We start from the raw sequence: 25,848 nt of genomic DNA, 5'->3' as shown, positions 1-25,848 counted from the left end.
GCAGGCGGTTGGTTGGGGCTGGAGCTTGCGTCTGGACCACAGATGTTCTTGGGCCAACTGACAAATGGAATTCCAGGTGCCAGAGGCAAGGCCTGGGAACCTGCATTTTTATTTTATTTTAAAGATGTTATTTATTCATGAGAGACATGGGGGTGTAGGAGAAAGAGAGAGAGAAGGGGGCAGAGGCACAAGCAGAGAGAGAAGCAGGCTCCATGCAGGGAGCCCAACGTGGGACTAGATCCCAGGTCTCCAGGATCACGCCCTGGGCTGAAGATGGCACTAAAGCACTGAGCCACCCGGGCTGCCCGGAACATGCATTTTAACAAATTGAAGGTAGGCAGTTCTGCACTTGAGGTTGAGAACTTCTGGTTTGTGGTGCTGCCGCTCTGATGCCAACCTAAGGGAGGGTCACCTTCCCCAGGGTGGGGACTGCCGTTTCCCTGCTTCTCTGAGGTGAAGGGGGCATGGGGAGGAGCTGGGGAGGAGCCTGGGGAGCATGGAGAGGAGGAAATACATTTCCCTACCCAAGGAGACCTCTGCCCACAGGGCCGTGGGGTCGTAAGGAAGGTGAGGTGGCCCTCCGGACAGTCAGGCTGCTCCCTAGCCTCCCTGGGGCCAGCGGGGGAGGGTGAGGTGAGACTGGGTTTCAGCCTCTGGGCTGGAAGGCAGGCTGCAGTACTACGTCACCTGGCGGCTCGAGGGCAGCAGTTCCGGTGGTTAAGGGCAGATGTGGGCCCAGGGGAGGTGACTGCACAAGACCCGATGTCTTCTCTCTGCCTCTACCAGCACTGGCTGCATTCATGTCAAATAAACACTTGAGGGCCGATTCGTTTTTCTTAAAACATATATTTTATCACTCCATTCCGTACATCTTTGAGCACCTTTGCCAGAATTTCAGGAATGTGTAGAACCCCTACCTCACACCCCCTACCCTCCCTAGGCCTTGGCGACAAGGTCCCTCACAGCTTGTGCGATGGCGTCCCTGTCAATGCCAAACATCTTCAGCAGCTCAGCTGGCTTCCCGCTTCTTGGTACCTCGCCAACTGCAAGGCGGGAGACGGTGATGCCAGGCTCACCCACCAAGGCAGAGGACACTGCCTCACCTATGCCACCTGGTAAAGGAAAGGGGGGGGGGGTGGAGTCAGGCGATGTGGTCTCAGGGTGGGCGATGGGGGAGGGCCTGCTCCTCGGCCCTTTGCCTATCCCAGCACTTCCCTTCCCCGAGGACAACAGAGCCAGCACGTACACCACCCTCCCTCAGGCCGGCAGCCGGAGCAGACACCATCCACCCATCACCACCGTGTTTCTTCCTCAGCCCAAATGTGGTCTCTGAATCACGTTTAACACCATCCTCTGGGCAGCTGCCCCAGATGAATGAGCATCTGTCCTTGACCCCAGTCTACGCCCATCTCTCCCTGGTGGAAAGCCTGCCCTGGAGGAGGGGTGCTGTGTGCTTGTGGAGGGCTGCCTGGCGAAGGACCCGGGAAGACAGAAATTCTGTGCTGCTGTCCCAGCTTGATTCCTCACAACAGGCTCAATGCCCAACTCTATCAGGGACGTAGGCCACCCTTCCTCCTCTCAAGCGAAGTCAGGATCCTCCTGTGTGCCCTGGGTGGGAGGGGCTCCAAGGAGCCATCCTAGCAGCCAAGCCTGCCGGGTCCCCGGCCACGCCTGCGGCCAACAGGAGGCTGAGTCCCGGCTGCCACCCTGGGGCGGGATGAAGGAGGGACGTCCAGCCCTCTGCGGCCCTTCCCTGACCCAGGGCCTGTTACCTTCATAGTAATGGTCCTCCACGGTGACGATCCTGCCCTTGGTCGCACGGGCGCTTTCGAGAATGAGATTTCTGTCCAGGGGCTTGATGGTGAAGGGGTCCAACACACGAATGTTGATCTTCTCTGTGAGGGGAGAAAACCCAGGGGCGTGGCCGAGGGGAATGCACGGGGTGCTGTGGGTGTGCCCTTTGAAGGGTGAGGGTCGCTCGTGGGGTCCTAACAGTTTTCGCCTAGGCCTGTCCCTATTCTGGGGAGACCATCTGTCCCTCTGTTCCTATCATCTCGTGTCTGCCACCTCCCCAGTGGCTTCCCCCCTTCTCTGCTTATCTGTGGCACTCACGTCCTCTGGCATCCTCCACCCCCTTAGATGCGTCTGGTCTCAGGGAAGAGAAGCACCTCTTTCTCTTTCCTCACATCCGGGGCCAGAGACCCTCAGCCTGGGGACCACCAAAAAACACTGAGTGGCGGGGCCGGGGCCCGCACGGCTTTGCTTCATCCTCCCAGATGCCTTTGAAGACACAGGGGAAGCCGGAGGACAGTTCCAAGCGTCTGATGTGAGGCTGCGCCAGGGCTTAAGAGGGGAGGGGACAGGAGCCGCGGCTGCAGGCACAGGCGCCAGGTCATGCGAGGACCCAGCAGAACCGTCAAGCCCTCCCCCCGCTTCTCTCCAGCTCCCCGGAGCTCCGTACACGCTGTTCCTTCTGCCCGGGGCCTCTCTGCTTAGCAGTTCCTCCTCCCACCTGAGGTCACTTTCCTAAGGACACCCCCATGTGCCTGCTTCCTGCTCAGCACGGCTACGCTGTCTCCCCGACTGTCAGCAGCTAACATCTGTGAACCTGTAATGATGATCATGATAATGCCAGGTCACACTTATTAAATTCTCAGGACAGTCCCACCGGGAGGGACAGTGACAGTACCTCCATTTTATGGATGGGGAGACGGAGGCATGGTAATGCTGAGTAACTTGACCAGTGCCCTACTAAGTGGTGATTCAGGCCTATCAGCAGGCTCTACAACCCGTGACCTGACCACCGTGCTAGGGCACCTCAACTCCAGGGCCGGGGGGCAGGACCTAAGGCCACTGCAACCCCGGCACTTAGCATCATGCCCACCACACAGTCTTAAGGGCTCAAAGGATGGTTTTTATGGGTTGCCTGAATGGCTCAGTCAGTTAAGTGTCTGACTCTTGATCTCAGAGTCCTGAGTTCAAGCCCTGTGTTGGGCTCCATGGAGCCTACTTAAAAAAAAAAAAAAAAAAAAAAAAAAAAAGTGGCTTTCATTACTATCATTTAATTGGATGAAATTCCTTCTCACCCCCAAGACCTCATATGCCATCAGCAGCTGATCTAAGACTTGCTGGGAAAAAAAAAAAAAAAGACTTGCTGGGATCCCTCCTTACCTTTCTTCAGCAGTTCAGCAGCAGCCAAGGCCTCATGTAGGGTCACTCCGGCCCCAATCACAGTCACCTGGTCATCCTTGCTCTTCAGGACCACCTGGAGATGACACCGGAGCCAATGAGGTTCAGAGACTGGTGGCCTGGGGTGGGTGGGCCCTGGCTTTGGGGTCTCACTGGGGCATGAGAGGCACTGACCTTGGCTTGTTTGATTTGGAAATCCTCATTGTTGTTATAGATGATGGCGTTTTCTGGGCGGCTGGTCCGGATGAAGCAGATGCCCTAGAATGAAACAGAATGACAAAGGATGACAGGATGTGGCATGCATGGGCAACCATGGGGAGCGGATTCTTTGTAGAAGGGCCACTACTCCTTACCCACAAACTTCCACCCCACTGTCCCCACAGCCCACCCCTCCCCAGCAGGAAAAGGGACTGTCTTGTCCTCTCTGGCGTGCACCTCTCCAGACACTTTCTGGGGTGAGAGCAGCCCAGCGGCTTTGCCAGCCCCAAGCCTCACATGGAAAACAGCTCTTCTTCCATGAAGGCTGGTCTCTAAGTGGGGCTGCTCCCCGCAGAGTGCGTCTGGCAGAGGAAGGGGACCCACAGGACCCTCTGGTCTACGGCACTGGGGCTCTTGGTCCAGACCACGTTACTCAGCACATTCTTGGTCTCGGAGAGCCCAACTTGGGGAGGAGACAGGGGTCAACAGCCAGATAGGCAGGGGCTGCCAGGATTCTCAGTGGGGAGAGTACAGTGACCGGTCCGCAGTGTCTGCCACCCAGCAGAAAGGGCAATAGGTGTTTTGTTTTTTCTGGTCTCACTTCCACAAGCTACAAACACCAGTGGCGTGGTCAGGAGACACCACTGTGGGGCAGAAAAGAACCAGCTCTGCACTGGCATGCTGACCTCCCACCCCCACGTCGCAAACAGCCATGTGACCAACCTTTGTATTGGCTGCTAATTCCACCGCCTTCTCTGTTGATACCCCGTCACTTGGGTAAAAGATCGTAGCAGTGGGGATGGACCGAAACATGGCCAGATCTTCCAGAGCCATCTGAGACGGCCCATCTTCCCCTGGGGTGTGGGAGAGAATAGATAGAGCAGAAGTGAGCCCCCCACCTATGGAAAGGAATCCTGCCCCCACTCCCCACAACCTCCTGGTCCAGAAATCCAGAGAAGTACAGGTGCAAGTGTCCTGGCCCCATTCAACTCACCAATGGACACACCACAGTGGGAGCCACAGAAGTTGATGTTGCTCTCGGAGATGGCCGCCATGCGAATCTGATCAAAGGCCCGTGTGAAGAAGGCACCAAAAGCGCTGCAGAAGGGCACCGTCCTGTTGCGTGTGGCACAGCCCACTGCGACACTGACCTGGGGGACAGCGATAGTGTCAGCCCTGAAGAAGAGCGAGAGGGCAGCCAGGGAGTCCAGAAGCTCACACCTCTCTTGACAGTTGGAGGATCCAGTCATCCTAGTGACTGGATTCTCCTCTTCCCATGTAAGAGATTCTTACGTACCCATGGATTCCACAGCTTTTCTGAATATTGAACTCACTGGACTTGAAATAACCACTTCAAAAATTCTCTTAAAATTATCTTCCTAGGCAAGGGGCACCTGGGTGGTTCAGCTGGTTAAGTGTCTGCTTTCAGCTCAGGTTACAATCTTGGGGTTGTAGGATCGAGTCCCAAGCTGGGCTCCTTGGTTGGTGGGGAGCCTGCTTCTCCCTTGCCTCTGCTTGTGCTCTCACTCACTCTCTCTTCCAAGTAAATAAAAAAATAAAAAATAAAAAATAAAATCTTTGGGACCCCTGGGTGGCTCAGCAGCTGAGTGCCTGCCTTCAGCTCAGGGCGTAATCTCAATCCCAGGATCGAGTCCTGCATTGGGCTCCCTGCATGGACCCTGCTTCTTCCTCTGTGTCTCTGCCTTTCTCTGTGTCTCTCACGAATAAATAAATCTTGAACCTGTCACCCGATGTGAGCCCTCGTGCTCCAGCACCTGGGGCCTCCCCAGCCCGTATACCGTGCCAGTTTATTGTTTTTTGTTTTTATTTTTTTAATATTTTTTATTTATTTATGATAGTCATACAGAGAGAGAGAGAGAGGCAGAGACACAGGCAGAGGGAGAAGCAGGCTCCATGCACCGGGAGCCCGACGTGGGATTCGATCCCGGGTCTCCAGGATCGCGCCCTGGGCCAAGGGCAGGCGCCAAACCGCTGCGCCACCCAGGGATCCCCCGTGCCAGTTTAGTCTGGATCCTCTAGCTGGCAAGCCTAGAAGCCCCAGAGAGACAGCTTCAAGTTCATCTGGAGAAAGAACTTTGGATAAGGTAGAACCAGTGACCTTCAGACGAAGCTCCCCACTGTTAGGTGCCCGCAGGCCAGGCTGGGCTCCTTGGCGAGAGGACCATGGCTGCTAGGCCCCTCATGTTCTCCTTGGGACTGCGCTTGCCCTACCGCCTAGAAGGCCGGTTTCCCCAAGAGACAGCCATTCCACCACACACGGCCTACAGACAGCCTTTCCTATGTGCACCTGCAGCCCATTTAGCGCTCCTGTCTGTACGCATCCAGTACATTTGCACCTGCACAGCTCACATACATTCGTCTCCCTCGCCACTGCAGTTACTGGAGGCCAAAGCTGGCTCCTAGCTGCTCCTGTGGTCTCCCTGGGCTGGCCTCCAGCAGACACCTGGCATTGCCAACACAGCTGCCCAAAGGAGCAAGAGGACCTCAGCCCTGTGTCTGGCACTGGCACCCACCTGCCCACCCCTGGCACCCACCATGTTCTGCTCAGCAATGTAGCACTCAATGAAGCGGTCTGGGTGCTCCTTTCTGAAGATCTCTGAGAAGGTGGAATTCTTGGTGTCCCCATCCAGGGCGATGATGCGATCATGGGCGCGGCCCAGCTTGGCCAGGGCCTGTCCGTAGGCCTTGCGGGTGGCTATCTGTGGGGAGGAGAGCAAGCGGGCTCTGAGCACTGGGGTGGGCATGGGGCCTGAAGCCTGGCTCAGCCCCTGGAGGCCACAGCTTTTAGGGAGGAAAAGGGGCAGAAAAAGGAAGCTCAACAACACACAGTCCTGTGGAAATTTAACTTCTATAAGGTTACCAATGAGAACTTCTACACTCAATGTCTCCAAAGTCCCTGCAGCCCGTTGGTCCCAGCCCATCTGTGAGCCATCTGAGGGGCAGAGGGTGTTCTAGCACCCCCAATTTCCCTACCCCTGTGACAGAGGTCTGTGAACTTACCCCACTCTGCACAGGAACACAGAGGACCTGGGAGTCAGGAAGCCCAGTGTGGGTTCACATGGGGAAGGGCCTAGAGCAGGACAGGGCCTAGGCTCTGCTAGACCAGACACGGGGGAGTCTTGAGCTCAGACCTAGGGACTCAGGCTGAAGGGCCAGAGATGGGGGGACTCAGGTGCATGGGCTTTGATCCCAGGGCTGCCAGTAGCTTGCTGTGTGACTGTGGGTAAGTCTCTGGACCTCTCTGAGCCTCTGCAGGTAAGTAATTTCAGAGTTGGTTGTCCTCATGGAGATGGCAGGATCAACACCTCAGGATTCCTCCTCACCCTGAACTAATCTCCCCTATCTCCCTTTCCCAGCCCCCCAGAGACACATCTCAGCCCCAGCCTCAGGGAACCAGAGAATCATAGCCACCCCAGCCAGACCTGAAAAGCAAAGGCCAACTCTGTACCTTGTCCCCAACTTTATAGCTGGGTGGGCTTGGCATGCGGATGTTGGTAATGTTCACAGAAGGGGCATCCTCTTGTGGGGGAGTCACGAGGATCTTCTTTTGGCTCTGGATCTGGTTGTATATTTCCTGGACAATCTGATCAGCCATGTTTTTGGGGAGGGGCTTCCCATGCCAACCATCCTTATCCTCGATCCCTGTGGGTATGACGGGGGAGGGCAGAGGGCCCAGTAAGACCATAGCTCCTGAGGAGCAGGAAGCTGCTCTGTGGGGCTGAGTCTCCAACAGGTGAGGGCAGGCCAGGAGGCCCCCCTGAAGGGAAAAACACAGGGCAGGAATGATGTGAGGCAGAGCTCCATGCTGGATGCCACAGGGGTTGGGAAAGGAGGGTCATGGTGACCAGGAGTCCACATGCCTGGCACCTACTGAATAGCTGCCAGTTCTCCAGGAGCTAGCTGACAAGCAAGTGGGGAGGGAAGCATGCATGGGCCTCTGCACCACCTCCCCAGCTGCAGGGAAGGATCTGCTCAGCAATTCTGTTCAGTTTGTTGAATGGGTTCTGGCCATTAGAGGGGAGGCTGAGGCCCAGAGCAGGCTGAGAATTATCTAGGTCACCCAATGCACTGGTGTGCAGCAGAATGGCACCCAGGTGCATCCCTCACCATGCTGACTTGCTATGCGGGGACCAAGAGTCCCCTCCTCCTAGGTCACCTAAACCCAGGGACTGACTTCTCTGACACAGCATCCAGTCTCCCTCTAGGCCCCCAGAAACCCCCAAAACCTCTGAGGTTTCCAGATCCCACTTGGCGCTAACACCTGAGGGATCCGAGCCAGGCAGCAGCATTGAGGTGGTGTCAATACCCCAAAGTCCTCTCCTCAATGTCCACCCCCTCCCTGAAGGCCCCAGAGCCATGCACCTTCCCCCACACACCAGTGCTTCTCTTCATTTGCCTTAAGTCCACACGGGCAGGTGGGTAACCAGGGCATGTGGCACAGAGAAGCTGGCCCATGGTCTGTAGTCAGGCCCCATGTCCCCGGGCAAGTTCTCAACCACTTCTAGCCACGTTTTCCCATGTCTAACAGGGGCTAGGGCTGCCTCAGCCCCAGGGGTTTGGAGCCCAAGGGGCCTGAATGTCAGGGAGCAGCTTACACCTGCAGGGCCTCAGGCCCAGTCAGGAACCACCTTCTAGACCCTGCCATGCTCTCTGCCAGAGAACCCTGGAAGCACTTCACCACTGTGTGCAGGGTATCCTCTTGAGGGAGAACCCAGTTTTCCCAGGTTCTCTGGACTCTGCAGCAGAGGACGCTGTGCAGAGGACACCAAGGGTATGGGGGACCGGTCCTTTCTCCTGACCCGCAGGTTCTCCCGAAGGCCCCCCCATCCCCCCACCTGACCCAGTCTCCAATCCTGGCTCAGCCATGCTGATCACTGAGTTCCCTCACAGAGCATGGTGTCTCCTGCGTCTCCTTCCCCGGCCCACTGCACCTGGTTTAAGGTAGCAAAGGCCTGATGCTTCCCCAGACACAAGACTGCAGAAACATGTCCCCCGATGGAAACCCACACTGTCTCAGTTGGCCATGGGGACCAAGCGCAGGGGTGGGGTGGGGTGGGGTGGGGTGGGGTGGGGTGTGATGCAGACAGACCTGGGATCCCCCGCCCCTTGAAGGTCTTGGCGATGATGGCCGTTGGCTGGTGCTTGGCCTGGCCGAAGGCCTTGCACAGCTCTTCCACGCTGTGTCCGTCCACGATGACGGCGTGCCAGCTGCGGACAGAGGCAACAGTGAGCGTCAGGGGCCCCTGGGGAAAGGCTGCCCTCGCTCTGCTGCACGGCTGCCGTCTGGGAAAGGCTAAAGAGTTTGTTTCCACCTTTGGTTTTATTTTCTCTTGTCTTTATCCTTTTTTTTTTTTTTTTTTTTTTTTAAAGAAAGATTTTAGGGATCCCTGGGTGGCGCAGCGGTTTGGTGCTTGCCTTTGGCCCGGGGCACGATCCTGGAGACCCGGGATCGAATCCCACGTCGGGCTCCCTGCATGGAGTCTGCCTCTCTCTCTCTGTGTGTCTCTCATGAATAAATAAATAAAATCTTTTAAAAAATAAAATAAAATAAAAAATAAAGACTTTATTTATTTATTCATGAGAGACACAGAGGGAAAAGCAGGCTCCATGCAGGAAGCCTGATGTGGGACTCAATCCCAGGACTCTAGGATCATGCCCTGGGCCAAAGGCAGCAGCTCAACCGTTGAGCCACCCAGTTGTCCCTGTCTTTATCCTTTTTACGTTATTTTACTTCTTCTGAATTGCCCCCAAACAGTTTTTCTTCCTCTTTCTTCAGTAATTCAAAGCTTGGTTTATTTATTTTCTCTTTTGTGCCTGATGTACTGGTTTCCTGAAATCTACTTATTTCCCGAGAGCTGCACTGGGGACAATGCCCTGGGTCTGCATTCTATCTGCTGTTTGATTCTTCAAAATGTTTTGGCCCAATTTTTTTTTTTTTAAAGATCTTATTTATTCGTGAGAGACATAGAGAGAGAGAGAGACAGAGACACAGGCAGAGGGAGAAGCAGGCTCCATGCAGGCAGCCCGATATGGGGACTTGATCCCGGGACTCCAGGATCACACCCTGGACTGAAGGCAGGTGCTAAACCACTAAGCCACCCAGGAATCCCATTGGCCCAATTTTTGTTTAAGGAACACCACTGGTCACTCCACAGATGCTGGCTGTGGTATTGGAAATATTTATCAAATAAGCCAGGATGCCTGGGTGGCTCAGTTGGCTAAGTGTCTGCTTTCGGCTTCAGGTCATGATCCCAGGACCCTGCATGGAGCCTGCTTCTCCCTCCCCCTCTGTCCCCTCCACCACTTGCACTCTCTCACTCTCTCTCTCTCTCTCTCTCTCTTGCTGGCTCAATCAATCAATAAGACACAGACGAGTCAAGCTGCCAAACAGAATTCGGAAGCAGCCTCGGCAAGCAAATCTTTCTCTTTAAGTCAGCCTTTTCTGGGACTCTTGTCAAATTAATGGTAATACAGTAAGAGCTAACATGTCCTGAGCGCCCAACTCTGTGCAGGCACCGGGCCAAGCACAACACACGTGAACCCCCTGAAGCCTCAGCACAAGCCCTGGGGCCAGGCCCTGAGACAGACGCTGTAGATGGAATAACCTGCCCAACGTCACGTGACAAGGACGTCAGGATGCAGGTTATAGATCCAGGGACACTGCCAGGGTTATGCGCCAAGTCCCCAGCCAGTGAAGCTTAAGGAGGCTCTTGGGACACTTGGTGGCCTAGTTTTCTCCTCTGACAGTTTGCTCTCTCTCTCTTAGGTCAGTCATCAGAAATACCAAACCATGGCTGCTGTGTAACCAGGGACTGCAAGCCCACCTTGGCCTTCTCTAGGCTGACTCATCTACAAAGGGTGGGCCTGGAGGCCTGTCATCCAGTCTCCTCAGCTGAGGCTGAGTGTGAGGGCCCTGGGGTTGCTGCCCCAGTTGCAGCTCGGCTTTTATTTGGGGGTAGGAGAAGGACACTGAGGGGAGGGCCCCTCTGGCTAACACCCACCCAGATGACCTCCCTGCTTGGTAACATGTGACCGCAAAACCAATGCTCAAACCCCTCAAGAGCTACATGTCCCTTAGCCTCACCAAGCAGGCCCCGCTCACACTGCGCCACTCATCCCACCTCAGCTAAGAACAAAATGAGGATGTGCGCAGTCACATTACATGGAGGCTCTGACAACTATCATGTCCCACCACCTCACCAGTAAAGGAATTCACTAGCACTGGGCCTCAGCCCACAGCTCCAGGCTGGCAGCCTGGGTTGCCACTTTAAGGGTGAAATTATGAGCTAAACGCTGCAGAACAGACACTTTTTTTTTGATGAGGCTTGGCCTCTGGCTGACTCTGACCCCCAAACCTGAAAAGATTCCAGCTTAGATGGCTCCTACGCTGGGAGGGTGCTCGGGCCACAGCCCCAAACTTACCCGAAGGACTCACAACGCTTCTGGTAGACATCCACCTGGTGTTGCAGTGGGGTGGGGTCGCTCTGGCCCAGGCGGTTGATGTCAAGAATGGCAATCAGGTTGTCCAGTTTGTAGATGCTGGCAAAAGCCATGGCCTCCCACACGGAGCCCTCCGACAGCTCCCCATCTCCCATCATGCAGTAGACGCGGTAGCTGTGAAAAGAAGGTGGGTCAGAGGCTAGCCCCTCTCACCCAGGGCACCGTGCTCCCTGCCTGTCCCTCCCAGAGAGCCTGTCCGCCTGGGGAACGGAGCAGCAGCTGCACGTGACATGCAGCACATGCAGTCAGGTCCCTACTGTCCAGCCTGGGTCCACATCCAGGGTTCTGCCTATAAGATCCAGAGAACAGAGGTTATTAGGGCACAAGGAAAATGAGCAAGCATTGGGGGTGACAAGTGACTACTATCGGTGGGGAGACAGGGCTTGAGCCATTGGCATGGGGTGGGTCTACTTCACTCCACTCACGTAGGAACTGGGAGTGCTAGGGAGCCCTGGGGACCTAATCCTGGGAACAGGCTGGGGAGGCCAAGGTGTGCCACCAGGAGCAGCCCAGGGTAAGTTGCCAGGTGAGAGAAGGGTATTAACGGGGACATGCAGGACCGGGCTCATGGTGGGGACAGTGCCTATAAGATGGGCTCTCCCCAAGGTTCTTCCAAGACTGATTCTCACTCCAAGATTCATGCTAGGCCCAGCCCTTTCTCTACCCTTGGGGTCAACAAGGCAACCATGATGGCTTCAAAGGCAGTGTGACCTGGTAAAAATAAGACGGAGTCTGGGGCAAGTTACTGGTCAACAGAGCCTCCTCTGAATCATAGGGAGGGTAGAGCCCAGGAGAGTGAGGCTAGAGGTGGGGGAGACCAGTTCAGGGACCCTGATCCCCACCCCAGAGATATGGGTGGCAGGGGGGTGGGAACGGGGGTGGCTGAGGAGCAGTGGCCACGGGTATTAGACACAATGACCCCATCATCCATGGGCCACTGCGTGGCACCCAGGGGTCCTCTGTGCTGAGCAGCCCTGGCCTTGAATTAAGTACAGTTGTTACTTCCAAATCACAGACAAGAAAACAGGCTCAAACGCCAAGGGGCTTGTCTAAAGGCCACACGGCAGGGGGAGAGCTGAGTGGGGGATCAAACACTGGTCTGAGCACCTAAGCCCACACTGTCCACTCCTTGCTGTCTAGGAACACACACAGATGGAGCAGAGGCAAGATCCTCCCCTTTCCGGGCCATGTCCAGCTGTGTGGCCCCAGGGAGTGAGGCTCGTGCCTGGACAGCCTCAGAGGGGACACAGCTGTCCTGCCGCTGCGGCAGGCAACAGCCCTGGAGCTGGCCGCAGCCGAACTATTCCAGCTTCAGGGCCTCTGGCTTCCATGCCTAAGGCCGGGGAGCTGGGGAAGAGGCGGGCGGCCAACGGCAGCGTCATCAGCATGACTCAGCGCTTCTGTGAGCTGCCAGGTCAGGGACGGGGGCTCCTGCATCCTCCCTCTGTCAGGTGCCTTCCGCCACAGGTTCCTGGGCGAAGAGCTGGGTCTCGGGACCCACACTCGTAGGGGCCTATCGGACGCGGTGTCCTGTCCCCAGGCTGGTCTCCTCTCTCCTCGGCAGGCTGCGGGGGGAGCCCAGAGATGCTGCAGAGGGTTGCATCTGGCTCATGGGGCCAGGAGAGGGACAGCAGCTCCCAGAATTAAGTAACCTAATGGCGCCAAGGTCAGAGAGACTGCAGGGTATCTGATTTGCCTGGGAAGAGATTCCAGGAAAGCACTACAGCTGCCTTCCCAACCCCACACCCTCTTCTGTGGAAGTCAGACCGGGGCCAAGGGTGGAGCACAGCCTCTGGGTTCAGCCAGGAGGGCGTGCGACCCCGAGGAGACGCTGGGGTCTGCAGAAGCTCTGTACTAAAGCTGCTGGATTTGGAGCGGGGGCTGCAGATGCCCAGTCGTGAGCTTCCCTGAAGAGAAGGGACCCCAACATGTGCCCCAGAGGCGTCTGAAAAGCACCTCAACTGTCCCACAACAACAGGACGCCTCATGGGCTACAGCATACCCATAAAACAGAAAAAGCATTATGCAAACGTTAAAACTAGCTCTTGACAGTTAAGGGAGAAAACACACAATGTTTAGATTTTTCTATTTCTCTAAAGAACAGAATACAAGGTGTAAGTTTCTTCTCACAATAACATGGATGAAATAGGATATGTTAAGTGAGATTCAAATGGGAGGCAGCTGAGAACAGGAAAACCTTCATTTCTTTTTAATGCGTTTCCGTATTTTTCACACAGAGCTGGTATTCGGTAATTCAAACAAAATTATTTAAAAGAGAAATGAAAGAGAGCCAACTTGACCTATGTTCCCTGGCTGATGGATGGGAGAGACGTGACTGGAGGCCAGAGCGACTCTATCGGGCCCCTACCTCGGGGAGCAGGGTAAGTCCCTGCACGCCCCTGCCTCCGCCTCGCTGCAAGGTACAGTCCAAGGGCCTGAGCCTTAGCCAACCCTGGCTGCTGGGAACCCAGCTAAACTTCTCCCTACACTGGCTTGTTCCATTATGTTAGGGTCAGGAAATGACCCTTCACAGGGAATTATTTCAAGCATCTGTAGGGAATAATTAACTCACATCTCTGGTTCTGTGCCAAATAAAATACTCTTAAACATACATCCCATTCTTTGTGCCTTTCTTCACTTCATGGTGAATCACTTCTGGTGTAGCTGAGCTTGGTCCCCAGAGGGTCTGGAAAGCCTTAAAACCTCAGCTCCCCTCCTGGAGAGGGGTCTCAGGACTCCCCTCCTCTGCACACAGTAGGTGCTCACTGCAGTGCAGCATCCCTCTCTTCAGGCGGCCCACAGTCATGACCCCAAATCTGGCCACAGCACGCAGCCCTGTGGCTGAGATCTGCCACAAGGGGGTTCTCTTCCAAACTGCCCCGTGCTGCAGCAGCAAACCTCTCTGATCAGGCTACCTGCCCCCTCCCTGTAAGTCCATCTCCCTAGTGTCTGTCCCTTCTCTGGCTGACAGGTGGTGCTCAGGGATGCCCAGAACCCTGCAGAACACATCATCTCCTTCCCTGAGATAAAGGTAGGTGGCTCGAGCCTGGGCATGTGAGTGTTTCGTCAGACAATGGGAACATAGCCTTCTGAGATTTTAGGGTCCAGACACTGATCCTGAGGACACCACAGGAACTCACCAGCCCAATGACTCCAGGTGCACACCTAGGTGTCACTAGGAAGGGACACTGAGTATGTCCCTCTGCTCCTATGAGCCTACTTCCTCATCTGAAAATGGTGCCTGTCACAGTCTCACATGCGGATTACTTAGCTTCTATCCCATACCGCAAGAGGAGGTACCCAGGGGCAATGATTAAGGCGTAGCCACCTTCCAAAACTCCCGAGCGTAGGGTTGGGGAGTGGAAGTCTTACCTGGCTTTGTCAAAGTATTTGCCTGTGTAGGCCATCCCGCAAGCGGCCCCAAGGCCCTGGCCCAGGGAGCCAGTGGCCACATCAGTGAAAGCTTGTTTCTGTCGTAGGAGAGAGCCACAGTTACTCACAGCGCGCGCGGGGGGCGGGGGGGAGGGGGGGACACACGGGACACACGACACAGCAGCATTTCCCAATGACCCTCCCAGGTCCCCAGCCTCAGGGGCCCCACTGATCCAGGTGCTGGGTGTGCACAAAGGCGCAGCACCAGGGCAGCCTCCACCCAGGGTGTGAGTTCTCACTCTCCAGTAACGGTAACTGTGGGTGTGGTACAAACCCCAGTAATACTCACAAGGGAGCCGTGTGACCTCAGGCTCCCGCATGGCCCACCTCACACCCATCCATGACAAGACTGATGAAACATCTGGCTCTACTGGGTGCCCAGATGGGGAGTGAGTTTTCATGGAAACCTACAAACTCCAAACACTTGCAGGGGCCAGCACTGGGGAGTAAGGTGGGACCCTTCTTTGGGGTGTCACCACATCTTGCTGTGACTCCAACTCACTTCATGGTGAACCTCTTCTCCCAAGCTGTGTGGACGAGGCCAAGGTGGTCCTGGGGGGGGCAGGGAGCCTGGGTGTGTGGGGCCTGGGGAGAGGTCTTCTCTGCAGCTGACCCCTGGGCTGGGGCCTTAAAAGGTCTTGTCCTTAAGCACCAGCTTGGGGTGAAGAGTGTGCCCTGGAAACACTCACTTCCTCCCCCGCTTTCGACACCTCAGGCTCTCAGTGGGCACCCCACCTCCCCTTCCCACATGCCTTGAAAAACAGGAAGTAGAGACAGAAGCCTGTGCTGCTTCTGGCAGGGGCAGGGGCGGGGGTGGGGGTGGGAGTGCTTACCGGGACGGGGTGCCCGTCCAAGTCAGAGGTGATCTTCCTCAGGTTCAGCAGCTCCTCCTCGGTCAGGAAGCCGGCCTCAGCCCAGACGGCGTACAGGATAGGAGCCGCGTGGCCCTGTCCAGGGGATGAGTGATGGAGGGGGCATCAGCTGGGAGGCCGATGCTTGGGGGCTTTTCCCGCCACACAGAAAGTGGGGCCTAGTTGAGGTGGCGAGTGAAGGCCACAGCCCTCTTCCATCCTTCTCCAGCCAGAGATCCCACAGACAAGGCCGAACAAGCCCTGGGACAGGTGCAGGGGGAGCACAGCTGTGAGGCCAGCCGATGCCAAAATCCCAGCAGGCAGCTGGCCGCCCTAATCCCTGGTTTCTGGCATGTGAGCAGACTTGGACAGACTTCTAAGTTCTCACGCCTGCCCTGGAAGCCCAGAGGCCACAGGGTCAGGCCTGGCTACAGGTGGATTTCAGGGGTCCGTGGCATGGTTTGTGGCTGTGATTCTCATGCTTGAGTGGTGGGACTGGTGCCTCATCCCAGACCCTGCTGCAGTGCACCGCCACTCCTCAGGGAGCAAGCACGGGCCCTGGGGCGCCGGCAGAGAAAGACACGTGCACCAGGCCACAAAGCTGTATCCCAGCGCTGGACTTGAGTCCAGCCTAGTGACTCGAAACAGGGCATAACCCCAAGCAGATCATTTTCACTGTCCTCAACTAGTTCAGTTGTTTAGGTCTCAACCTGGCTTAAGTATATCAGCTGGGTCAGCCCAGAGTAAGACGCCAAGGGCTGGGCTGGGCCGGCAGTCAGGGAGTGTGGGTAGAAAGGGTGGGTGGGGGCCGGGCTTACTAGGGGCAGGTCCCCTCGGAGATCACTCGCTGCCAGCACCTTCTCACCGTTCCAGAGCCCATGTGACACCTGGCCCAGGTGGAGGGTGGCACGCTGGGCTCCTACCTTGGAGAGCACAAAGCGGTCGTTGTGTGGGTTCCGAGGGTCCTGGGGCTTGTAGCGCATGGTGTGGAAAAAGAGGACAGCCATGATCTCCGCGGCACTGCAGCATGACGTGGGGTGGCTGTGGGCCAGGAGAGAGAGAGACACACGCATCATGGCCCTGAGCCTCTGAGCTACAGGGCTCACCCCAGGCCCCGGGGGTACATGTGCCAAGGAGTCACAGGCCTAACTAATCAGAGAGCCACATGCTCCTGCTCCTGGGAGGGCTGCATGGGGTCTTAAGGATGCCACTATTGGTGGCATGGGGTCACACCCTCCTCGGGCCCAACAGCCCAGGCCCCGAGAGACACAGCAACTGAAAAATTCTGGGGCTTGACTAGAGTAAGAAAGAAGGTGTACCCAGGAGATTGGGCCTCAAGGCAGCGCTGAGGCTGGAGGGTAGAGCCTAGTTCTTACCTCACAGCTTCTAGAAGCAGCTAGAAGGACTCAGCAGCTGGGGAGGAGCGACCCCTCTATGTCTGACCTCACCCACTTGTGAGGGGCACCCCGCCTTCCCAGGCCCCCAGAGGTGCTGGTTCTCTTAGGCCATGGGCAGGAAGGAAGAGAGAAGGCTCACGGAGTGACCACAAAGCTCCCAGCAGCCTCAGTACATAGGGCTGGCAGTTGGGTAAGTTGGGTAAGTGGGGCCTTGGGCTCCCCTAGGCATCACTGGGTTACTTGGCCATTTTTCAACTAGCATGGGAAAGGCTGGTGTAGCTATTAGGAACCAAGCTTTTGTGCAGAATTTAAAAGGCAAAACATATTATCTCATCTTCCACAAAGGCCCCTGATCATGAAAAAATGAAAACCCTTTCTGCCTGTGACAAGGGCTGAGGGGCGGCTGCTGACAAAAGCAAGAAGCTGCCTTTCCAGCCCTGGAGTGGTGGTGGTGGTGGTTGGTGGCACTCAAGGGCTTTCCCCTTTCTTTAGCTTTTTGCTCTGCGAAACGCAGTTCTTCACAAGTAACAATTTACACAAATAACAGAAAGCACAAGGGTTACACCTTAGCTGAGACTTGTTGGGGTCTCTTAGGACCCTCATGATGAACCCAGTCCAGGCGCCAGGACATGCTGGAATTCCTGGCTGGCCCCAACATCCCCCTGGTCCACAGTTCCGTGAACATGTCAGCCTCAGGGCACATGCCTCCCAGCCACCCGCTCCATGCAGCTTAGCGCAGCCCTCTGAGCTGCTCGGAGATCCGACACAGAAACATGCCCAATGCCAAACCCAAGGGCACATGCAACACCTAGAGTTCACGCACTCCTCCCTCCTCCCCTGCCAGTTGGCTCCCCGTACTGGGTTAAGGGGTGAGTCACTCCCAGCACAGACACATTAGTAGAGAAACCCAGAACTGTCCATGCTGGTTTAGTACCACATTCCCAGCACACAATCATCTTATACTTAGCCATCTCTATGAACTCCTGGTCATGGGGAAAAAGACACTAAGCCTGAAAGAGGGAGGTGAGGAGACATAAATAGGAAACCTTGCTCTGCTGGGCAGGGACCCCCCCTCCCTCATCCCTAATGCTGAACTTAGCTGGAGGACATCCCAGTCAACACCAATCCGGTTGACCTCCTGCCCCCCCAACCTCCCAGGGCACCCGGTCTCTGAGGATCCCGTTTCAGGAGTTATGACACCATGCTGAGAAGCTGGGGAAGGGGGTGGATGGAGATTGGGCCAGGCCACTCAGTGGACAAGGCAGGCAGCCAGGGCAGGAGCTCCACCTGCCCGGCCTGCCTGCTAATCCCAGGGTGACATTCCCCCATGGAAGCATCAGGGATAAGTGGTGTGGCACAAGCCCTTTCTGCATGTGGTGGAAGCATGCCCAGGCCTGGGCAGGACAGATATGATGGGAGGGAGAAGGTCAGCCATGAAGAGACATCAGAAGTTGAAGAGCGCCCCTTCTCGGCCAGGTCCGTGAGGGGTGCACCTACAACGTCATTCCCTCCAAAGCCTGCATCCTGGCCTCACTGCTGGCCCTGTCCTCACACCCACAGAGTAAAGACATACAGAACAAGTGCTTCACCTCCCTGAGGCTCAGCTCCTCCATCTGTAAATATGGGGGCGCTGGGAGGCCAAGTAAGATAATGCTTCTAAAGCGCCAGGTCACCACTGGCCACCACCATCTGCCAGAAGACCAGATGCCAAACTCCTCAGTGCTTCCAACTTCTCATGGGCCGGTGGGGACCAGATGCCCTGCAGACCAAGGGGCAAGCAGCAGGGAAGAAACTAGCCAAGGACTGAGACATAGCTCTGTAAACTGTGGAGTGCTGAGCACACAGGAGATGGTTACTTGTAAGCTCAGCCTACTACAGGAACGTCAGGGCTGAAAGTGTATGGAGACTGTGGCTTCAGAGCTTGAGATTTCCCTGCAACCCTGGCCTGTCTGGGGGGCGTGGGGGACATCTGTGGGTGGAGGCCCCACCTCCGTTGTTGTGACACATCCATGGATGTGGGGAGGTGGGGCTGCCATGGAGGCTTTAGGGTACTTTATGTCTTACTCTTTGTGACACACAGGGACTACAAGTTTGTCCAAAACCTTCACTGGCCCAAACAGTCCACTTCCAGTCCCAATTCGCTCATCTATGAAGGGGGCACTAATTGCTTAGAGCAAGGCGTAAGTGTCTCAAAGGTCCCACCACGCAGAGGACACATTCTTCCAGGTGTTCCCCGTCTCCTCCCCTTAGCACACATTTTACCTGCTCACCAGTTTCTGTGCAGGAAAAGTAGAGAGAAGGCCCCTCACCCCTCTGGCGAAGCTGCTCTGTTAGCAAGACATACAGCTGCTAGCCCCCACAAAGTGACCCCTCTCCCACCATATTCAAGTTGGGCCTGCATCGCAAGGACACACAAGGCTTCTCAGCAGATGAACAAACCGGAGAGGCCAAGCACCTAGAACAGCTTCATTGGGGCAAACCTCAGTGTGTAAAAGTATAAACAGAAATAACCTGCTGTGAAAAAGAAAGAAGTACCCAACAAAGAAAGTAAAAATCAGAAGAGTTGAAAACCCACAGCTAAGAAACAAAGGTTAGAAAAATGGGAGTAAGCTCAGACAGTAGAAAGATAATAAATAACAGAAATTCATGGGGGCACTTGGGGTGGCTCAATCAGTTAAGCATCTGCCTTCAGCTTGGGTCATGATCCACGAGTCCTGGGATCGAGCCCCATGTCAAGCTCTCTGCTCAGCCGGGAAACTGCTCTTCTCTCTCTCTCTCTCTCTGTCACTCCCCACTGCTTATTCTCTCTCTCTCTCTCAAATAAATAAATAAATAAATAAATAAATAAATAAATAAAATCTTAAAAAAGGAAAGAATAGAAATGCATGAAATAGGAGACAAATATACAAAAAAAAAGTCAAGGCTAAGAATTAGCTCTTAAAAAAAAAAAAAAAAAGAATATAGGAGTACAAATTTAGTAAACTTCTGATGAGGTGGAATCCAGAAAAAGAGAACAGCAAGTACCAGAAAAGGAAGAAGAGGCCTAATAGAGAATACAATACTGCAAACCACATGATGCAAATAAATTTCAAAACAGAAAAATGTCTAGGGAAAAAAAAATTTACTAAAACTGACTCAAGAAGAAATAGAAAGCCCACACAATCTTTTAACTGTTACAAAGAAACTAATCAGCAGATGCATATTCCCTAAGGCCCAGCGACTCAACTACCAGACATGCTCCCCCAGCAAAATGTGCACCTGCGTCCCTTCATGTGCACTCCAGGAAACTCAGAGGCTGTCCTTGCATTGTTTGTGGTGGCCACACCTGGAGGCCGCCCACGCGCATCAGTGGAATAGGTTAATCACACTATGTCTGTATAACGGAATACTATGCAGCACAGGGACAATGAGTGAACTATACACATCCAACACCAACATTACCTCACTAATATACCAGGTAAGCAAAATGCACTGCAAAGGATCTGTAGACCAGAGAAGACCATCCTATTTATGGAGATATAAAAATGTTATAAAACAATAAGAAAAACAAAGAAATGAAAATGTAAAATTCAGAGTGCAGCTCTTTCTGGAGGAGTGACACCCAGGAGTTTTAAAGCACTGTAATGTTCTTGTTCTTAAGCCTGGCAGTAGACACATAGAGGTGTATTATCTACAACATATGTGCATTTTTTATGCTCTTTTTTTAGGTATATATTTACTTAAACAGAAATACTCAGGAGGGAATCCCAGGATGCAGGGTGGAAATGAACCCTGGAAGCAGTCCTTGTTCTTTCTCTTCCCAGAACTGCCCTAGTTGCCTCCTGCCTGGAAAGACTCTGACTCCAGACCTCAGAGTGTTTCTTCCACTGTTTACCCCCATGCCACGTCCTCTGAGAAGCCCTCCCCTGCCACACTATCTATAAATACCTCTACTTCCCCTCATTTTACACTTATCACCACTGGACATTACAGTGCTTATTTACTGCCTGTTTATCCTACTGCAACACAAGCTCCACGAACAGAGGGACTCTGACCCTTTTCATTGTTGTATTCTCGGGCCTGAACAGCACCTGGCACAAACTGCACAGATGAACAAATGATGTATCTTGGCTCTGAGATTCAAGGGATGTGACCTCTCTGAACCTCAGTAAACACGGAGATACTAATAGAACCTCACCGAATGAGGTAGTACATGTGCAAAGAGCTTGGCACAGTGTACAGAAAAATGGCAGTTATTCAGTATTTACACTTAATGTATCAGAGATTAAGCCTAACTTCCTCCTCATTTTGAGGATGGAACGACTAAGGCCCACAGAAGGGAAGTGACTTGCCCAAGGTTGCAAAGCCTACCATCAGAAAAGCAAGGGACAAAACCAAAGTGCTAAGAGAAACTGATGAGCAGATAAAATGAGGTATATCCACACAATGGAATATTCAGGAGTAAAAATAATCAAGTACTGCCACATGCTACCATATGCGAGACCTTCCAAACATTATGCTAAGTGAAAAAAGACAGACTCCAAAGATCTCATTCTGTAGGATTCCACTGATATGAAATGTCCAGAAAAATTAGATTTACAGAAAGTAGATTAGTGGTTGCCTGGGAGCTGGGAATGAGTGCAAATGAGCACGAGGGACTTTGAGGAGTGATGAAGTGTCCTAAAAATTGGATGAGGTAGGGCAGCCCCGGTGGCGCAGCGATTTGGGGCCACCTGCAGCCTGGGGTGTGATCCTGGAGACCCGGGATCGAGTCCCACGTTGGGCTCCCTGCATGGAGCCCGCTTCTCCCTCTCGCTCAGTCTGTGTCTCTGCCTCTCTCTCTGTGTCTATGAATAAATAAATAAAATCTCTAAAAAAAAAAAAAAATTGGATGAGGTAAATTCACTAAAACTTACTGTAAATCACTGTTAATTTACCAAGTTTATGGGGCACCTGGGTGGCTCAGTCAGTTAAGTGTCAGCCTTCAGCTCAGGTCATGATCTCAGGGTCCTGGGATTGAGTGGGGCTCCCTGCTCAGCAGGGTGTCTGCTTCTCCCTCTGCCTCTGCCCCTCCCCCAGCTTGTGCTCAGTCTTTCTCTCTCAAATAAATAAATAAAATATTTTTAAAAAATTTACAAAGTTTACTAAACCCACTGAACCGTACTCATAAAATGTTCTGATTTGCATATTATACCTCAACAGAGCTGTTGCAGATTTGTTTATCAAAGGTGGGGAGCACCCAGCATAGGAAGTTCTCAAATGTCCACATTCCCCTGTCCAGCTGTGCAGCCCTCAGAGATTCATTCAAGCTCCAATTGCAACTTCTGGGCAAGAAGCTCCAACAGTGCAGGCTCCAGTTGGCCAGACCCACCTGCTGCTGGACTTCTTGGCCCCTACAAGCACCGGCACCACCATCCCCAACTCTGAACAGACTGCCTCACCCTTCAGGATGAGAGCACAGAGACTGCCTAAGGACCCACCTCTGGGCAGGTCCCAATCCTCAGAGTGCTCCGGGCACACAGATAGCTGTGGTCTGTGGCAACAAGAAAGTTCCGGGTTTTGTGGGTCCAGACTCTAGTGACCACAGGCCTGCCTAAAGAAGCAAAGTCCAGGGATCAGCACCTATGACAGGGGCCGTGATACAGTCAGGGCTGATGAGAAACCATGAAAACATCTCAGCTAGACCCTAAGCAGTTTCCCAGTTTCAAGAAACACTGACCACCAGCCCTGCTGAGTTCAGAGGTCACTCAGGCAAAGAACTGAGTCACTCTAGGACAGCCTCATGTTTTCACACCGAGTTGGGCAACGCAGCTGGGGTAATCTCAACGAGCTGTACTCTTGCCTCAGTCAGCACCAGGCTGGGGTGGAAAGCAGCCCCAAAGGAGGAGGAAGCCCTGGCAGCAGGTTTCCGCCCAGAGACAGGGCCTAGAAGAGGCCAAAGATTCAAAGGAGCCTGGGCCATGAAGGGGCCCTCTGAGCACTCAGCCAAAGAGTCCCCGAATACCAGAGCTGCGGAGCAGGACTGTACTTCCAGCCACTTCAAAGTCACACGGACCTCCAGGATGTGAAGCCCATGACTGCAGGTGGCAGGACCCCAGAGCCTGCACATCCCACTCCCCCCAGTCCCACTGGGGAGTGATTCACTGTGAAAACCACTCATCTATGGACCTCTCCTTTAAAGACCGGGAAACTTCCCAAGAAGGGCCTTTCTGACAAGGGCACAGCTGCTCAGAAAAGAGCTGGAGTGAGGTGCCTACCAGCCAGAGACATTACACCCCCAGGACCCCCCCCAACACTGTGGCCAGAGCCCTAGGGACTCACTAAAGGCACAACCCCCACCCCATCCAGGCCTAATTCTGAAGGTGTCCTCAGATATCACGTAGAGCTGTTTGGATACGGCCAGAGCCAAGCCCTGGTCAATGAGACCACAAAATCTTCACCACCAGCCTCAGCAGCCAGGCCACTTCTGACAAGGCCACCGTTTCCTCAGCACATAGAGGGACAGGATACCGGAGAGGTTCGGGCCATTGTCGCTGCTGTCTCCACAAAGAGCTCTCTGTGAGGGCTTTGTCCCTCGGCTGCCCTGACACAGAGGCCAGTGTCCTCACCCCCAGGGCCCACGGAGCTCCACTGACAACGTAGGGTCAGGCACAGGAATGGGAAAGCCACCAAGATACCAAGGTGTCAGATCCCCAGAGAAGGGGCATCCCAAAGGGATGGTTACTTTAGCTGTGGCTGCTGCCCACACTGGGCCCGGGCCTCAAGGTGGACATTTGGGGACCAGAGCACTGCCCCGACCCCAAGTCCTCCCGGACCATCTTCTGTGCACACCCAGCTCAGCACACACCCTCAAACATCCCTCTTGTGACACGAGTTGCATAGCAGCATTACTTCCTTCTGAAAAAGAAGTTTTCTCTAAGTCTCTTCTGTGTCTTCACAGGCTAGCAAACACACAAAAATCAGTCTTCCATGCTTTCTTTTGGCAAGTTGATACTTTGTGAGCTCAGTTGAGTTCCCCCAAAAGTCATTACAATGTAAACCAGGGTGTAACAGCCTACATACTGTATTTTTTTCCTGTGGGTTTTCAATTATCTAACAAAGTGTCAGGACACCCACCCGACAGACAATTGGGAGGCTCCCCACGGCTGTGATGTTATGTCATTTCTCTCCAAGTGCCTCCAGACTGGCTAACGTCTGCCATCGCTATCCCTGGTCATCCCCTTCCCAGCTTCTGTTTTCCAGCCTGGCCCTGGCCGCCAGCCCCAGAAGTCTTCCAATCAACACGAGCCCCTTGCTCGGCAGTGCTGAACAACCAGCCACCAATGACCAGCTTGGGCAACTTACTGAACACCCCAGCCTCAGACAATGCAATAGCATGTCCCTTAAGCGGTTATTCTCAAAAGGCACACGACAATATTAGCAATAAAGGATGCTCCGTGTTGTGCCAGGGATGCCTATTTGGGTGCTCGGTGACCCTGTAATTGTCTGCAGCCCTGCAAGATGCTCAGATATGTTAACACTACCTACATGGGTAACTGCAGTCTCTCCAGCTGGATCCCCTAAGAGCCTGGGGCTAGACAGCTCTAGTACACAGGAGAGGGGTGCTGAGAGTAGCCAAATCCCTGCCGAGGCAAGGGACACCACACAGAATGGGTAAGTCTGACACAGAACAGAGATAATGGATCGAAAGCATGCATGGGAGTGGGGTGGGAGAGAAGCCACCTGCCAAGAAAGGTCTAATCTCTTCTGAGAAATGGGTGTCTTGAAGGCACAAAAGGGGAGTACTCATCCTGAAAGTCAAAAGAGATTTACTCCTTAATAACATATCCTGTATGACACTGGCCAGAAGCTAGAATTTTGTCATTGTTCTAAGCACACAGCTCGGTTGGAAAGATTCCTGGAAATCGCCCCCTACCCAACCCTCTAAAGCACTTCATCAATCCGGCACAGTGCTGTCTCCCAAGCCTCAGGCCAGGCCCCTAGGGAGGGGCTGGAATCCTTGCAACCGCCAGTGAATGGGGGCTACAGTTGTTCCCATTTTACAGAGTGGGAACCAGCCTCTGAAGCAACTCGCCCGCCTGCCCTCCCAGCTACCTCGGCGAAGGCCTCCAGCTGCTCGGGGCTGTTACTGCCACAGGCCCCGCTACCTTCAGAGGAGGCTCCCTGGACCAGCAGCAGCCGTTCTGCACCTTCGGAGCCGGAAAGGCGGGCGGGAAAGAATGTAGGGGGATGGGCCTCCCGCCCCTGCCTTGGGGAAAGTGCAGCTGGCGGCGGGCCCGGGCCGGGCCTCGGCCCCCGGTCCTCCGAGCCTTCCAAGTCCGCCCTCCCGCTGCTCCCGCCTCCTGCAGGTCACATCTTAGCCCTCCCCTGCGCGCGCCGCGTGCCTGCCTTCTGCAGGCACATGGCCACCTTCCGGCCCGCGCCCCCATCCCGCCCTCTCAGCCAGGCTGCAGGCTCGGACCCCAACCCCGGGCGGGGGGGCGGGGGGGCAGGGACGTGAACGCGGAGCGGCGGGAGGGGAGGGGCCGTGGGAGGCGCGGCGGGAGGGCCGGCCGCCCAGCCTCCTGCAAAACGAGGCATTAAAACGGGCGCGCTCGGGCCGGGCGGCGTGCGCTCCCACGCGGCTCTCCCGGCGACACCTCGGCAAGGGACTCCGACCCGGGGCCTGGGTCTCCGCATCCGCAGGTGGGAGGCGGGCAGCGGCGCCCGCACAGGGGGTGCCCCCGGCCCGGGGTTCCCGAGCCCCGTCCGCGCCGCCGAGCAGCAGGGGAGCCCGCGCCCGGCGAGGGGCGGGGGGGCGGGGCGGCCCGAGGCCCGAGGCCCGAGGCCCGAGGCGCGGCGGACGGAAGCCCGGCCGAGAGCGCGCGCCGCCGCGGAAGGCGCCTCCGGCCCGGGCCGAGCCGAGCGAGCGCGCGTCCCCGCCACCGGCCCGCGCCCCGCGCCCCGCGCCCCGCGCCCCTCCCTCGGGCGGTGCTGGCGCACCCGCAGCGGCCGCGGCCTCCGGAACGGCGCCCTCCCTCCCTCCCTCCCGCCCGCGCCCCGCGCCCCGCGCCCCGCGCCCCGCGCTCACCCCGAGCCGGCCGCCGTGGTGGCCTGGATGGAGCTGATGCGCAGGCGGTTGGCCGTGTCCTTCAGGGCCTGCAGCTTCTGCTGGTCAGGCTTATGGTAGCCCTCCATGGCGCGGCCGGCGGCGGGGGGATGCGGAGGACCGGGACCAGGACGCGGACACGCACGGGCGGCGGCTGCGGCGGGACTGGCGGGGGCCGAGGCTCGGCGCCGCG

The 25,848-nt window shown here is 55.3% G+C and overlaps 1 protein-coding gene across 2 annotated transcripts; it reads right to left on the bottom strand.

Annotated features, from left to right (window-relative positions):
• Positions 1–826: 826 nt before the first annotated feature.
• Positions 827–25,848, bottom strand: TKT (transketolase). Of its 2 annotated transcripts, none has more exons than XM_072785894.1 (14): positions 25,638–25,848; positions 16,115–16,232; positions 15,174–15,287; positions 14,281–14,378; positions 10,831–11,022; positions 8,498–8,616; positions 6,857–7,050; positions 5,943–6,107; positions 4,382–4,538; positions 4,111–4,241; positions 3,364–3,447; positions 3,172–3,265; positions 1,773–1,895; positions 827–1,112 (listed from the first exon to the last, which is right to left on the bottom strand). In XM_072785894.1, exons 1-14 carry the CDS (start codon positions 25,742–25,744, stop codon positions 937–939), a joined length of 1,872 nt encoding a protein of 623 aa, XP_072641995.1. In that variant the 5' UTR covers positions 25,745–25,848; the 3' UTR covers positions 827–936. The 2 variants fall into 2 exon arrangements, with proteins under 2 accessions (XP_072641995.1, XP_072641996.1); XM_072785895.1 differs by lacking the exon at positions 25,638–25,848 and adding an exon at positions 18,178–18,347 and having other exon boundaries at positions 16,115–17,598.

This window comes from Canis lupus, chromosome 19 (genome assembly GCF_048164855.1).
Source record: "Canis lupus baileyi chromosome 19, mCanLup2.hap1, whole genome shotgun sequence".
Lineage (NCBI taxonomy): Eukaryota > Metazoa > Chordata > Mammalia > Carnivora > Canidae > Canis > Canis lupus.
Note: the sequence above shows the minus strand (reverse complement) of the source record. Positions and strands in the feature narration are given on the sequence as shown.